The sequence below is a fragment of the Seriola aureovittata genome, chromosome 6, assembly GCF_021018895.1.
Source record: "Seriola aureovittata isolate HTS-2021-v1 ecotype China chromosome 6, ASM2101889v1, whole genome shotgun sequence".
Lineage (NCBI taxonomy): Eukaryota > Metazoa > Chordata > Actinopteri > Carangiformes > Carangidae > Seriola > Seriola aureovittata.
In genome coordinates this window covers 9,707,582-9,724,635 of record NC_079369.1, presented here as the reverse complement: position 1 = coordinate 9,724,635, position 17,054 = coordinate 9,707,582, and the positions used below count along the sequence as shown (strand labels likewise).

General features: G+C 39.0%; 1 protein-coding gene across 1 annotated transcript; it reads right to left on the bottom strand.

The window, feature by feature from the left end:
* Positions 1-504: 504 nt before the first annotated feature.
* Positions 505-15,752, bottom strand: rorca (RAR-related orphan receptor C a). Its single transcript, XM_056378452.1, has 10 exons — positions 15,369-15,752; positions 8,625-8,710; positions 8,375-8,516; positions 7,778-8,218; positions 7,468-7,589; positions 6,818-6,950; positions 5,347-5,454; positions 5,059-5,169; positions 4,076-4,188; positions 505-3,973 (listed from the first exon to the last, which is right to left on the bottom strand). The coding sequence occupies exons 1-10, from the start codon at positions 15,373-15,375 to the stop codon at positions 3,812-3,814; spliced, it is 1,425 nt and encodes a 474-aa protein (XP_056234427.1). The 5' UTR covers positions 15,376-15,752; the 3' UTR covers positions 505-3,811.
* Between the last annotated feature and the right edge of the window lie 1,302 nt (positions 15,753-17,054).

The window sequence follows — 17,054 nt, the reverse complement described above, 5'->3', positions numbered from 1 at the left end:
GATGCTTAGAATTCAGACATAACAGTTCAATCTTGGTTTCACAAGACCAGAGAATCTTGTTTCTCACAGTCTGAGTGTCCTTAAGGTGTTTTTTTTTTTTTTTTTTTTGCAACTTTTGGATCAGTGGAGTGCTGCAGTGGAAGTTTCTCCAACTCTATTTAGTATGTCTGGATCTCAGCCAGAATGACCATCAGGTACTTGGCCCTTCTTCCCTGATTGCTCAGTTTGGCGGGCCACCATCTTTAGAGTCCTGGTGGTTCCAAACTTATTCCGTTTAAGAACTATGTTTCGCATAAGGCTGCAACATAACAAAATATGAAAAAATTGGGTCTGAATACTTTCTGAATGCACTGTATTACCTGACTAAAAAGAAAGTGTATTAGAAATGTGTATAATGCACCTGTTATAAATGTATTATTTTATATGACTATAGAATATGACATGTTTATTTATAAATAGCAGAACTAATAAATTTCAGTTTTACAGGATAAAAACCATAACAACTTTTTCTCTTAATTGTAAAAAGACTTTTATTACATTCTTAAATCCACATATTGTATCACCATTGTGCAATAACACTTTACTGTGTTAAAACCTCTTGGGCTTTATATCCATGACATATCATAAATTATTTCTTATTAAAATCTATAATGATTTAATAATAATAATCTTAAAATAGAGTGAAAATATCATAAACAGAAGGATCATGACAAAAGAGAAACTTTTAGGGAGACATCTTTAAAAATGCTCTTTTAAAAAAAATAGAATTACATCTCTCCAAGACAAAAAGGACACTAAACTGATAAGAAAAAAAACCCAAACAGTACATATAAGGATAAAAATTAAGAAACAAAAAGATCACAACAAAACCAACACAAGATTCAGAGATTATAATCCATCTTTTATATTTATTTTACTATATATATATTTTTTTAATATCCTATTTTATCTAGTACTCAAACTTGAAAAAGTCTTGCAATAATGATATTAGACAGGGGTAAAATCTTTGATACTTCTGTAATCAAACATTCACTAGAACATGTACTGTACACAGTGATCAAGGTTTTAAGGTCTTCTATGTTGGTGCAAGGTGTCTTGCTAGCTAGACTAACTGCAGACACTGTAGGACAGAGAGCCCAGCTATCTCCCTGAGTAACTCTAAACGGAAATGTAAGTGCAGATCTCCAGGACTGCCCCCCGGACAGATTCCAGGCCTGCAAAAACTATAAAGTACACTGAATCTCTCGAAATCAGCATGTCTAACATTCTCTGACTTTAACACAGAAAGTATTGCACTTTGTTACAATCTGTAAGTGTCATCTGGCCATGTCAGCTGGTAGCTGACCTGTGGCGTAGTTGGCTGTGTATTTGGTACGTTATATTCTAAATAACACTATTTTGCTGTGCTGCGAGGTTGACTATGCTGGAGTGCTTATGAAAATATTAACTGTAATACATGGCAGCAAAAGCCCAACACATTGAGAACAATGGGAAAGACATTATTGCACAATCCCACTATGCCACTGTCTTATGTACACAGTAAAAAGGTAATACCCCTTCATACTGTACTTATAACTTGATGTATGGGGAAAAGCACTGTCCCAGCAGTGCAAAGCAAACCTGGCTGAAATATTAAATAAAGCTAGATATCCAGCATCGGTCATGTGATTGTCTTAAAATGCTTTAGAAAGAAATTAACACCAGTGACTTCTTAGATTAAAACTATCCTTTTATCATAGCTTCTTCAGTATACTGATAAGACAATGTAGTTTTACAGAAACACAATATGTTGCCCTACTTTGAAGATAAAGGTTTAATCTGACCACACCCTCATGTACCTCCAGAGACTTTACTTCAGATAGATCTGTATCTATGTAGGGCTTCCTGTGCCTTAAGGCTTGAACTGCTCTCATGACAGAAACAGTCAGAGAGGGTGTCCTTAGTATAGGTAGATCCAGCATTTCAGTTTGCTTTTGTCTTCTGTCCAGTTAAGAGCAAAATTATGTATTATTTTAAGGATAGTTTGGTCATCACTGGCCTTCAAATTTCACCACTAATTGTAATATTTTTAAAGAACCTCTCTAGTATAAATGCAGAAATACTAACTCAGGGGGGTAGCTGATGGCTCTGTCAACCCTTTTCTGTGCCATGTAGTGTTTGAAGAGGGTGAGGTAGTAAGGGAGTAGGAAATAAGGAACAGAGAATTTAATTCTCCAATCATAACATCTTGGCTGTCTGTGACAGCACAATCTGCCTGACCCCAAAGCAGTGAGAGCTGAGACTGACGGTGAATCCCTCTAACTGATGCCTAAGGAGCTTAAATAACACCATAACCCACCTGTCCACTCTGTATTTTTTGCCCCTTATTCAACCATGTGGGTGTTTGATGTAGTTAACTGTCACATTTCAACGTCAAACACTTTTTTTTCAGTATGCCCGAAGACACTCTTCTTTGGAGGAGGCTGTGGTGTGACAGTCCAGATGCTCCTCCACTGGAGCACATAACCCCACAGTGGTCGGCTGCCCAGCACCTTGTTCATACAACTTGTTTACAGTAGGAGGGTGTATCTAGCATTTCTGACTGGCTTAACATTAAGTTTCACAGATGGCAGTCTGAGTGCGAACCCGTAAAATATTGTGCCAAGAGTTCATTTTGGATTCTAACAAGGACTCATAAGTGCTAATTATCCAGTAGATTTTCTTTTCAATGACAACAATCTTTTCATCCCAGAACCACAAAGTATGGGCAGGCAGTATCTGTTTGAGAGACCCGAGCACAAAAACAACATTACCCTCCTCCTCTTCACTCTGTATGAATTCACAACTGTTCTTATGTTACATGATAATATAGGTATTACTATATATATATATGTTTATATATATATATGTAAAAAAAAGGAACATCTGAAAATACTTTCACAACACCTCTGTGATTCTCTCACTCTCACTCTAAGTGGCATTTGCAAAGGGAAAAGGTATTAGGACTGAGGTCATTGATTGCATTAAAAAAATAAAATAAAGAGCTCACATCAGTGTCTGAGAGTGTGCTCGTAAAAATACCTACAAAGATCAGCATAAGTGCTATGTTTTGTGCTCTGTGTGCAAGCGTTTGTAGGTGCATGGCAGCAGACACTGAATGTTTGCCCATGATTCACACAGTTTAAAAACCCTGTCTGCTTGTGAGTTTGATCATGGTCCCTTTAAACAGTTTGTTCATATGTTACAAAACTGCAAAATATGGGCACTACCAAAAATGTTGAACAATAAACTGTTACTAGACTGACAACTGAAACAGGCATCGTTACTGCAAATCTCCACAAAGTGGGTGAGGATTTTAAGTATGTACATTCTACATCAAGCCTAGGGCTGTGCTGAACGGTAAAGGGAAAAGGGGGTACATTCAAAAATAGCTTACAGGAACTGTGAGAACGATAAAAGTCAAATTTATATTATAAAGGAATTCAGCTTGATAAGAGGTTTAAGGTCTCCTCATAGAAAAATATTTTTTTATGTAGGCTTCTATTAAATCTTTTCTTTAACTCCCTAAAAAAGAGGTAACATGCACTGAGCACCCAGCAGGAGTTCCTGTGGTGTTATGTTGAAGCTGAAAGGACCGCCTTGCAGGGCAGTGTAAGCTACTCCACAAGGTTGGGAGTTCAGAGGTGAGAGGAGTGTGTCCTAAAGTGTAGCGTGCAGGATTGTCATTGAGCTGCTGGTTGATTTTGCCTCAGCTGGTTGCCACATTTTTTTTATCTCCCCCTCCCTAAACCTCAGTGTTTCTATTTGAATCAAGCTATTTAGCTAAGTGGTGCTAGCCCTCCGTGGAATCTGGGAAGGTGATTTCACTCCCAAAAACCTCCCTATACAGAGGAGGAAAGGTATATGCTGTTTCAGGGTGAACCAGACGGAAAAACTCCAGTTTGTCGATGTGAAGGTTGCAAATGGACTTCATTATAGGAAGCTTCGACACCATCTAGATGGGACATATAGAAAAGGCGTGAAAAATGATTAAATTAATGAATTAATACAGTAGGTTAACAAATCAAGTGGCACAGTAGTGCAGCAGGCTCTGTACCTTAGCTAGTTTGTCTTCCGACGCTCCTTCTTTTTGTAGACAGCGCTGCAGAGCCACATAGACTTTGTCCTGCAATTTCTGTATCTTTTGGACATCTGTGAGCCAGGGTCGGTCTGATGGAAATGATAATGAGAAGATGATATCATTAGTGTTGTCATGTCGCCAGTCTAAAACTGCATCTGGCAACATTTACAATGTAATGTCTAGGAGCAGAATACAAAATGCATTGAGCAATACATGAGTTGTGCTATGAACTTTTGGAAGATGAATTACTGGCCTATACATTTTTCAACTTGATCTCCTTGACTTGAGGAAGCTGTTGGCTTCACAATGCAATAGTAATTAGAATACAGAGACATTAAAATTGCTTGAGATAGGTGAGCTATTTGATGCCAAATGTCACACCTCGTTACGAGTTTGACTTTGAAACTCCAACATTCAAAACTGAGGCCACTAAAACATGCCATGTTGTTCCAACTACGGGTGATCTGATTTTCATTTCGTAGTTTAGAAAATTGGTAACAGTAATCTATATTATTTACATCTAATGTGCTATTACATTCCAAAGCACGGGTGCATATTAAAAGTGCAGAATTATCCTATCATCTCTTTTGTGTAAGAGGCCTCCCCGTGTCATTCGGGTTCCTTGTGAAAAAGGTTTATCATACCAGAGGCCTATAGCTGGCAAACAGACAACTATAACATCTAATTATAATGGTAATTAGATGTTATAGATGTCCTGATTCATCTGCTGAGTGCACATGTGCTGCAACCTTTAGAAGTGCTGGTAAACACTTATGATTATTGACCTCAGTCTGCCAAGAAAGAGCTTTACATACATGAAATGTGTGAAATACAATGACCTCTTTACAGGTTTCACCAATTTAGTTTGAATGTAAATACTACAGTGAGTAGGAATCTAAGCCTTTGCAAGGCTGATACGGGACTTAATATAAAATACATCTATTTAGTTCGAGAAATACCTGGTGAGAGGAGCACAGCAGCACTGAAAAGAGCCATCTCTTCCTCTGACATCTGAATACGGCTCAGGCTTTTAGCCAAGTCAAACACTGCATTCACAAGGTCATCACAGCCTAGGTAGAAGAAGGGGAAAAATAAAGATCATCAAAACAAAAACTCACAGACTGTGATGATTCTGACACAGATGAGAAAGAGAAAAAGTTAAACTCAAATCCCCTGTTCATCCTTTTATCGAGTTTATACATTCTTTTCCCATGAGAGAAAGAAAGATAGTGAACATGTTGACTCACCGAGAGCTTTGAAAAGCTGGGCGGTGGCAAATTTTCCATCAAAGAGCAATGTATTGTTGATGGGGTTGTAAGCCCGACACATACGGATCAGAAGAACATCCATGCAGCCTGTGGACACACGCAAAAGAGAAAAAAAGAAAAAAGCTTAGCAGCATATTCATGTTGAAATTGTTGCTGGGCTGATGCTTTCAGAGAAAAGCCTCAGCACTTAAATAATCCTTGCTAAATACTTAACTAGGCTATGTTCATCAGGTACCCTGACAACCATATAGTGCATTTGAGAACTGACTGAAAGTTTTCATATTTAAGACACAAGTTCGCTATGGATAAATGTAAAGGAACAGTAAAATATAATCTAACTTTGGATTCCTTTATATAATTTGCTTTGTAAAGACTTCTGTTGTTGTCCTAGATAATACAGACAGCTACAGAAAAATATGCAGAACTGAATCAAGAAGAATGTTGTACGAAAAATAGCAAAGTGACAACATAAGGTCATAGCACTTGGAAAATAACTGACACTATTACTGACATTTGTACTCCTGCGTGTGGCAAGAAGATGTCCTATATTTGAATGTGATGCTGGTTGAACCGGCCCTGTCTGGATTATATAGAGTGAAACAGCCTTTAACGACAAGATAATTATATATAATTTACTGGGGCAACTTTGAATGAGGGAAATTGTGATCAAGGTATATAATGCAAATTGTCATTAAGTCATTCTCGATGTGGGAAATCTTTGTGCATGTGCATGTTGGTCATTGATGGTCGTTGTATCTTTTATATTGCCAATCTTGATTGAGTGCTGTTGTGGATTTGACACATTAATGTGTGATGTATTTCAATATTGTTAACCAGCCTTGATTCACAAAGAGATCTTTCTCCAACCTCCAAGTGTTAGTCTATGGGTTTGAAAACTTCAAAACTAATTAGTCCAATTAAACGCCTTCTGAAAAACATGTTGTGAATGTGCCCTTGCTTCTTTCATCTTCACAAAAATGAGGAAGAAGAATATCTTGGCTGCCTCTCAACACCTGTAAACTACTTGGACTGATCTATTGTCATGGGTGTCACTGAAAACCATTAATCATTTAATTTCCATACATCCTTCTTGATGTTGTTTCCAAAACTTCAAGACCAGGCCTGATGCTGCGTGATTAAAACAAGGTCAGCCACTTTTCAGAAAAAGAACAACTATGCACCCCTTCCAATCACTTTGCATGCATGTGATATTTGAACTCTGTGAACTCAGCTACCACTTGAGGGTAGCATACTGTTCATATGACAACAGCTATCTTTGTCACAGTTAAAAGTTTGCAAACTAATAAACATACACACAGCAGGCTGGCTGTCTTGCTGGTGGTGGCACATCTCTTGTAAAAACAGCTCCTGACTGTTATGTGGCTAAACACAATGTGAGGAACTGACTTTTAGCATGCAAGGAGTGTGTATACTGGTGTCATGCTCTGACCTGCTTTGAGGAGGATAATCTGATCGTTCTGACACAGGTCCATGAAGCCAGAGATGCGCTTGGCAAACTCTACCACATACTGGATGGCATTGGTGATGTGAATGGCACATTGTTGCCACATCACCTCAGCTGACTGAAAGACAAAGCAAAAGATAGAAAGGCTTTTATGAGAATTGCAACACTTGAGAGTCATCGGACAAGCTGTATTCCATGGTTGTTTGTTGAATCTTAGACATCAAGGATTGTCTAGTTGTGCGATCTGATTTCAGCTAGAGACATCTTGGCCTACAGGATGTTTGACAATAAAAAAAAATGGAGCACTTCTCTATTTGTTTTTATAAAACATCTTTCGAGAAGTTTTGCTGTTGATTTTTGTACAAGGTTAAAAACTGAAAACATTCCCCTCTTAACCTTGTACAAGACAACAACAGGGCATAATGAGCCAAACTTTAGTGCTAAAATGTTTTATGTGTGATTGTAACAGTTATTTGTTTATAGATTTAGACTGTAAAGAGCAGTTCATAATACATTTTACTCAAACTCATTTCAAACATCAAAGTAGATGGTGGAGACTTTCAACAGATTTTGTGTGTATAAATGAGGATCTGCTGTCAAATGCTTGCAAGTGGATATTAAAATGTCACATATACCTTGGTCTGGTATGAGCGTGTCTCCTCTGGGCTATACAAGGTCCACGCCATTCTCTTTAGCTCCTCTGTGCTGTACTGGCTCGTCTCAATATGGGACTTGACCACACTCTGGATTATACGCTCTAAACAGGAGCAAACATTTGTCATTTCTCTGAAAAGATCACTTCTTAACTTCTTCTATGACAACAATACAAAATGACTTTATGCAGCATTTACTGGAACAAATGAAAAGGTATCTCTTTTCACCTTCATAGTTATTGTTAAATTTTAAATTGATTTAAGGTTCGAGCTTTCCTGGATCTATACTGACCTATCTCAAGTAGGGAGCAGCCCCCGGTCAGTGGGTTCAGGATAGCATGTGAGAAGAGTCCAGAGTCATGTAACAGCTGGTACTCATGCTTGATGCTGTGGTTGCCGTCTACAAAGTCCAAGTTGGTCTGTTCTGGTGAACTCTGAGAGGACGAGCTGCTGCCTGCACTGCCACCCAGTAAGTCCAGGTTACAGTACTCTCCACCTGCATCCTCTGGGGTCAGCGGCAGGTCGAAAAGCAGGCCTTCCGGCAACGTGGTAATGTCATCCAGATCGCTGAGCGCAGTGCTGGAGCCTCTTCTGTAGGGGCGGCTGAGGTCGGCCATGTCACTATTCTCCTCATGGGCACCAATGCCTGCACACTCCTGGGCCTGCTGGTGCTTCTGAACCTCTGCATACAGGCTGTCACGCTGTTTTTTGGACATTCGACCAAACTTCACCGCTGCAACAAGATGATACAAGGACAAAAATTAAACATTCAAGAAGGTAGGGGCTCAGTTAAAAACAAGGTTATTCATGACTCATTCATTGTAACAAGCAAAAAGCAGGAGGTGGAAACTCTGAGTTAATTAGATCTAGATGGAGTAGCTGAACTCACCATCACGGCTCATGCCCAGAGCGAGACACTTCTGCAACCTGCAGTGCTGACAGCGGTTACGATTGGTCCGGTCAATTAGACAGTTCCTCTGTCGTGAGCAGGAGTACATTGCGTTGTTCTGTTGGCTGCGTCGGAAGAAACCCTACAGACAAAGAGACACACAATGTGAGCATCCAACGCAACATCTATTGCATGTTATAGATCACTGAGTACATTAAAGCTCCGTTTTAATGTTGGTTTGATAGCTCACCTTGCAGCCCTCACAGGTGATGACACCATAGTGAATCCCTGATGATTTGTCCCCACAGATTTTACAGGGAATCACCTCTATTTGAGCTGGAGACAGAGAAGAATGAGGGGGGAAAAGATCAGTGAAATACTAAAATACATTTTTTAATAGATATGGGACCTAAAAACAATAGTTCAATTATGCAGTCAGTTACCCAAAAACAAATAAATATATGTATTTATTGAGAGAGATTATTATTAAATACTAATTGCTGTCATTCCATAACAATAGGCATAACACTGTGTATTTCTTTCATTTCGTACAATGACCTAGATCTGAAGTGATAAGTCAACTAATCAGTAATTCAATCAACAGAAAACTGGTAATTATTTTGAAAATCAATTTATCTTTTGAGTAATTTTTTGAGCAAATGCCAAACATTTATCTGTTCCAGCTTCTCAAGTGTAAGATTTGGTTCTTTTCTCTGTTCAACATCAATCTGAAATGAATATTTTTGAGTTTTGAACAGTTGGTCAAATAAATCAAGACATTTCACTGATAATATAAATATCGATTAGTTGCAGCCTTACAGCCTTGCAATGATACACAGCATGTGAAGAGATTGCATCTGTTGCCATTATTTAGCAATATCAAGCAATATGAACATAAATAGAAAAACCAGCCCACAGGTATGTAACAAGTAAACATATATTTGGATATTGTCCAAAAGCACTGCGATAAAGAGGTGATTTTGCTAGTTACAGGAACATTCAACATTTACTTTTTAGGCCTATCATGCTGACTGCAGTCAATAAAACACCTCAGCCATTTCAAATGAAGTGGGCAGTATATAGCAAATCAATATTTCCTTTCTTTTTAAACTCAAACTGAACTAAAAAAAACACCACAAACACCTTACATGTGATACTATATGGTACAGGTGGAACATTTTCACAAGAATTCAGGTTATTTCATGAGTCAAATGTCATCTGTGCAGTATAAGCTTTGAAATTGAGTTAACAATACCGATACATGTGTGATAATGTTAAAGCAGTATGAAGAAATGTGTCAATAACACAAAAGGAAACTGTGTATACATTATGCACCTTGTGTTCTTTGTGGCTGAGCCTTCTTACTCAGGAACAGCCTGTTCTTTTCATTATGTTGTTTATCTAAGTAGCTGGGGCTCCTCAAGCCCAGAATAGCAGGTCAATTGCATTAGCTGAGGCCCGGGGTTATAAAGTTTCGTGTCTCTCTCTCTCTTGCTCTGCCACTCCTCGTTCAGGATGAACGAAATGTTTGCAGGTTAACAAAGACATACTGCCGTGCTGAACCTTCCAAGCCCTACATTTGTAACCCACAAAACAACTGCAACCCACTGTTACCATGAGGACTATGTGCAAAATTTGATTTGGCTTGGGCTGCAGGGTGTGCCAAACAATCGCTAAACCACTTTTGTTGGATCACATAGGGTATTAGGTAACCTGTAAATCGCTGCGAAGGCTTTAACCGGCCTTCACAGCTCTTCACAGAAAATTGCTGTTTTCTAAAGGTTTTTTTATAAACTGCTCACAATCAACCGATCACATGAGTCACTGAGCGTGGGGAGGGACATACGTCATGCACTGAGGCAAAGAGGTTAGTGACTGACTTTACCCTGAAAAACCATGACCAGAGAAAAAAATTATCTACATATTCCCTCTAAAAAGACTTTCTGTGCAGTACAGGTGACATATTTGAGTGTCTCGATTGGGTAGAATTCCTGCCGGCCAACGAAATGAAACTGAGGGATATAAATAAATAAAGGGCAATGGAAAAAAAATCCCTTTCTCCATTGCTCCCTTTATCGCTCCCCCTCCAGAGCCTCACCCCCGCCCTTCAGCCTGTTATATAACTGCCGTCTGGCCGCATTCCATGAACACACTCATTCAAAGGTGGTTGTCTTGGCAACGGTGTGACGTTCCTCCCTCACCCTCCTGCGCTCTCATTCGCTGCTGAACGAGAGGGCTTTTGTCTGTGACTTGCCGCCTCACCTGCCAGTCAGCTGAGCGGCACAGTCAGGCCCAGAGAGCAGGAGCTGCTCCACTGACACAGTTTCCCATTCAGTGAAGGGGGAGGCGCTAGTGGTAGCAGCCTCACAAGGAACACAATCTGGCTTCTTGCAAGTTTTAAGGTGGAACCAAATGTGACTCAGACTGTAAGTAAAGGGAGGGTGGAGGCCTCCTCTTTGAAATGAAAACAATGTAAAATTTGATTACTGAAAGATGAATGACCAGTTGAAACTGACAGGGTTAAACTACCCCACTAGAGATTTTACAGCTTGCACAACATCTGGAAATATTTCCAAAAACATCTAGTACAGTAAGCTGCAGCAGGGGGAACAGACGTAGCTAATAGTAGCTCTCAACTTGTTGCAGCATGTCAAGTATTTGAGTGAAATTTCAGCTGTGTTTAAGCTAGACCATAAATCTATTTTTACTCTGCTGCAGTTGGCTGCCCAAAGGTTCCTTCTGCCGTTCTGGTCTATTAGAAAATAAATGTTGCACAAATCATAACATTGAACTGAAGTATACACTGTTTAGTGTATATAACAGTGCAGTCTAGAACAGTTACTACACTGGTCTAGTGACAACAGTCTACTCTGTGAGCATTCATTTTTTGGTTTGTTATGCTGCAAAATGGGTGTGAATTTCAGCTAATTTATTTTCATCAGAGTTCATTGAGCCCATTTCCATGAACCTTTCTTCTAAGGCAAAATGCTCTCAAACAAACAAGTATAACAACACTTCTGTTTTTTAATTCCTAGTAACATCTGAAAAAGCATATTTGTTTAAACAATCTCCAGTTATTAGACTTAAGAATTATAAACTTAATTCGGATTGGTGAATACTAGCTTGAATACTAGCTTACAGTAACTGTATAAATGAAGTTTAAACGATATCCAGACAAAACATAATTTCAAGTAATTTTCTTGTGCAGGAGTGATGCTAAAGTGAGGATGAATACATGGTATCATAATGTTTGGAACTTCACTGCAGAAAATCATCATTTCACATTGAAGGTTATTGTAATTTAAAAGTCCTTTCTGTGTCAGTCAGTCAGTGTGTTGGTGTGTCAGTGACTGTTGGTCAGCACTTTTCCTCATTGGTGCTGTAAACCCTCGGCTAGGGAGACTTCGCCCTCTCATCCCAGCTAATCAAACAGTCCAAGGTCCTATTTATCTTGCGCTTTACATGTACCTGACATACTGTATACCTAACCTACATTTGAGAGGGCTTCTGGGGGCCTCTGTGGGATGAATGACATATATGGTGTATTGTGCAACATACTATAATGGTTGTACAGTCAAAGTTTATTTGATTAAATATACAGCCATACCTCCTGTCTGTCATACTCTCTTTTCACATATCCCCCAATGCATGGCCTCAACTACCACCTGTTTTCTATACAGCTACTGTATGTGGACAGTAATGACTGTTTTTTCTCTTCTTCTCCTCCCACTGACCTACCTACCTAGCACGGATTGTATAATATGGCCTGACATTAACCCCCAACTCTTTAAAAATTTACTGCAGGTTTAGGTAATTACTCAGCAGATGAAGTAGTGGAATGAGAGGTATTCTTGTACACCGGGTCCATCACAGAAACCAGTATCATGCATCGCTCTTTACGCATCGCGCTTCACTGTGGCCATGTTGCCGCGTTTTTTAATGCAGTAGATTAAAACTGAATAGGATCTGTGTTTTTGTGTGTTCTAAAAAATGTTTCAGCTATATTTACACTGACTGTAACTGGAAGCCAGCAATGTCGTGGTATGTACATTATGTACCAAGTGGCAAATAAGAGACACACATGGCTACAGAAAATGTAATTAAGTTAACATTCATTTTCATGTAATAGATTCATTCTACACAGGTGCAACATCTTTCCTTATGACTGGAATTATTTCATTTTGTCTTTCTGAAGAAGAAAATATTCTCTTGTATTTTTATCTGTACACATCCCAAATTAGAGGTTGTATGGTATGTATTATACAGTATAGCTGTCAGCCCAACCATGTACTGAAACTGTTTTTTTTTTTCTTTTTATATTTCCCTTTCTTTTTGGTTGCATTCCCTTAGTTTTATGCTATGGGTTATCCCACTGATAAACAATGTAAACAATGGAAATATGTTAATTGAGTGACTTGATATAAAAGTATACTGTGAAAACAATTTTCTCACCCATGAGTAAGGTTTACTATTCTCCATACTTACACCCTTCCCCACTTTTCCTGTAATGAATATTCACATGCTGAACAACAGTGCTCTACCTGCCAAGAGACGCAGCCTCTCACTTTGTGCCTGTGTAATCCCTCCCCATTGATCAGAAAGGATAAAGTGCATGGGCTTGATCATGCTGTATGTGCAGTGCCAAGTCAAAAGCCAAGAGGGCCTCTGCCACAGAAGAAAATCCAGACTGAGGAATTCAGTACACAGCATGCAAATCTGCTTGCTGCTCCAAACCGCAGGAACAAATTTATGACCATGCTGCAGCAATCACAGTCACCTTGACTTAAAATCTCTTTACGTCTGTTTAGATGTCACTTATCCTTATGCATACTTGGAAAATAGATATTACCTATCTAAATGACTTTCCCTTATGATAGCACTAAACCTAAACAAATGTTAAAGAGCAAAATATTATTTTTAAGTAATCACTGTTTACCTTAATGTGTTGCAAAATGAAATGTACTCATAAGACCCAAAAAGGCACAGATCAATGCTAACATGCAGGCTGGTTGAAGAGTTAAAGCTTTAGATAAGAGGAGTGGAATCTTAGCATGGAGTTGTCAGAGAGAAAGGGCACCTTGACACATACTGTAGCTCGCTGTGAACTTCCCCAAGGCTGCACACTCAACAGATAGTGGCTTTGAGCCTGAGCTCAGCACAGCAGTGTCCTGGGAGAGCAGAGTGCGGGCCTTTTATCTTTACTGCTACTGTACCTTTGATCCTAGGCTAACTGAGCTCCAACACAGTCTTATATGTCTTCAGCTGTGCACATCATCAGTGCACGCAGGCATAAAATCTAAGGGTGCTTCTTCGAAGTTTGTTTATTTGATTACGTTACATCATACCTGCAGAACCTGTTTGTGCAACAGTTTAAGTCAGAGGTAAACAAGTACAACAGCACTGCTAATTGCAATCTATTAGTTGTTAAGGGTGACTCAGAAATGTAAACACTGCTTGTGACCTTCACACTCTAGACTATTTTATGTTTTTCTCCTTTATATAGTAAATTTAGCTGAAAACTGGCTATGACATTGTAAATTATGTAGTATTTTTTTCAAAATAAGACTGACAAGCTGCGCTTGACTGGACTAACATACACTCTGGTTGATGTAAGTAACCTTAGCTGACAGAGGAAACTGAGCTTAACTGAGCCCTGCTGTGCTTCATGGTTAAATGTGGGCTTGCTGTGCCCATATCCTGCTTGTTGCAGTGGTGCGTGGCTCTGACATCATGACACCACAAAAATAAATCACTTTTGTCTATTAATTCTTATGAGTAAAAATATATCTCCACAGATTTTTAAAATATATTTCATAAATGTAATCTTTGTCACAGAACTAGTAATAAAGTAGTAATAAAAGTAGTAAGTACTAGTTATAAATAATAAAAGGCAGCAGGCATCTTAAGATGCACTGAAATCCGGATTTTCCAGTACAGCTCATATCTACAATATCTTATAGGGGAACATTCACCACTGAAAACCGATTTAAATTATCAACATTGTCTCATCAGTAATGACGACAGACCATGACCCTCCACCCATCCACGCACGCGCACGCGCACGCACACGCACACGCACACACACACACACACACACACACTTGCTGTAATCCTCAATGACAGAACTAGGTCAATGGAGCACCTCCTATCTCTCCCTCTACCACCCCTCCCCCCTCACCCTGGCCACCATACTGCTGATGCTGAAAACAAAAACAGGTTGGAAGATGAACTAACAGTAACAGGATAACACTGTAAAACAAAATGTCAGTGCTTTTAGCCACTTTAAAACGTGGTGCGCAACAAAGAATAACTTCAGAATTTCCACCATAAAATTGTAAAGCTAGTTTTTTGGTCACACAAAAGTAATTCAAAATTATGAAAATACAGTAAAAGAAAATGGAAGTAAAATCCAAGGGAATTGTCTGTCCAACGTAAGAACTCCCTGCCAACAGATTTTCGTGCAGGCTGACAGCCATTGAATCACTCCGCTCACTCCCTCCCTTCGCTGTCTCTTACATAAGTGGAGTCGCTCACCGGCGAAATAAAGTAACCACAGCTGCAACGCATTCCTTTTGTCACAGGCGAAAATGCACAAAACAATTGCAGTTTATACAAATAACCTGAAGACACTCATTAGTAAACCTTTTCGTACTGAAATGTATCTGTGGTATAATTAAAATAATCCACTTTTAAAATCCTGTCATGTGTCTATTAAGATTCAACATTCTATAAACAACGTTCAAGATCCACAAGATGACGTATTTTTTATTTTACATATGCTAAAAGATGGAAAAAGATTAGTATTTTCCTTTGATGGAGGCTATGCGGTTTAGTGTTTATTCCAGTGCGTACATGCAGACTACGCACTTCGCACTCTGTTTCAAAGTGCCTTCATTGCAGCAAATACAAGTCAAAAGTTATCATTTACAAACACCAGACGTGTCTGACTGTCAAAAATACGCATTCACAAATGTCATAATTTCTATAAACTCACCTCTCATGTCGGCGGTTGAGTCTAACCAACTCTTCGAGTCATACAACTCCAGGTGGACACGAAGCCAAGAAACAGTGAGAGCGACGCGCACTTATTTGCTCCAAACCGGAGCAGCTGAAAACTGTCACAACAGCAAATCCTCATATGGGTTTTCTACCTCTTCTTCACACGCGCCGACCTTAAAAATAATATTAAAAAGGCAAGCTTGTTTCAGTTATTTACTTTCTGTTTTCTCCGCGCAGTCTCAGAGGTGCTGTTGCGATAAACCACCTGTAAAATAATAAAACAGCAGCTCTTCTCCTCCTAGCTCTTTCCTGCTCAGCAGCTCGCTGTAACCTAGTTTCGGCGCGTGGACTACACATGATCCTCACCCCGCGGTCCGCCCGCCTCGTGCCCCGTGAGTTTACGCGCGCGCGCCACCCTCCGCGCGCTTTAAGGAGGCTCTCGCGTGCGTGGGAAAGTGTGGCAGTGTGTCAGTTCAGACGGAGAGCCACCCAGCGTGGGAACTATTTAACAACAAGCGCACAGTTTTAATTCCTAGCAGACCCCCCTTTCCTTTAATAAGCAGCAGCCAATGTTGTATTTTTCTTCCCTAAAGAAAAAAAAGTTTCTTTCTTTTTAGATATAGAAAATATTACAAAGAAGAGGTCCCAGTGAAAACTTATTGTATAGTAGGTTTATAAATATTTAAAGGGCCATACCTGTGTTTTGACACATTTTCATTCATTCATAAAAACACTATAAACTCATAAACCAGCTCAGTCAAGTTTTCTTTTATTTTCTGTTAGTTATGGTTTCCCTAAGTTATAATTATGCAAGTGAAAGTACACAATATATAAGCAATTTAACTGCTGTACCTGAAAATGTGATTAAAATGTGTGAATTTTGTTACTGCATGATTTGTGTGATTTTGTTAGCCTACATACTGAAATTACTTTGATCACATTGAAGGGAGGAAACATGCATTTAATTAAATTCAATAATTTAATTAATAATTATTTTTATTACTTTTAGATGGTTGCATGGACACAATATGACATTTCCTTATCATATAGCACAGATAATGAAAGTGCACAGATAATGAAAGTGCATTTTGATTTTCCTAATTCCACCATGATGGTTTCAGTGTTATCTAAGATCACTTTAAAATACACACAATTCTGGCACTGTCATTAATAAATATGAAGCATGAAAATTCTAGCCAGAAATACAGTTTCTCCATATTAAGTAATTCGAGCTAAATTTGCTGTGGTGATTATTTTTTGTGAATTAAATGACTATTGTGTCCTCAGGTTTCTTTTACCAACTAACTTGGTATTATGTCACTGGATTAACAAACACTAATCTCAGTGGAGGAATTAAATGTGACCACAGGTTGTTGTGCTGTGCTGTGTTGTATTTTGCTTTCCATTTGTAGCCTGAAGTCAGTCTGTCTATCTATCTATCTATCTATCTATCTATCTATCTATCTATCTATCTATCTATGATCACCAGCTTCATCTTCATTCCTGTTGTTTCCCTTTGAAATGTGGGCGTGTCAGAGAAAGAGCAGACACACCCTTTGTCACAGAAAGCAATCCCATTAATAACAGTGGCGATGAAATCGATTGATTTGCAGGCGAAGATGACGAATGTATCATGTAACTTAGGCACAGTTATGAAATGAGGAGAAGAGAGAGATTATGG

Excerpts from the sequence above, each read along its gene's own strand:
- rorca (XM_056378452.1), bottom strand. Across the intron at positions 5,455-6,817 it reads GATTATCCTCCTCAAAGCAG|GCTGCATGGATGTTCTTCTG; the intron begins GTCAGAGCATGA and ends GTGTGTCCACAG. Across the intron at positions 3,974-4,075 it reads CGGAAGACAAACTAGCTAAG|ATGGTGTCGAAGCTTCCTAT; the intron begins GTACAGAGCCTG and ends TGTCCCATCTAG.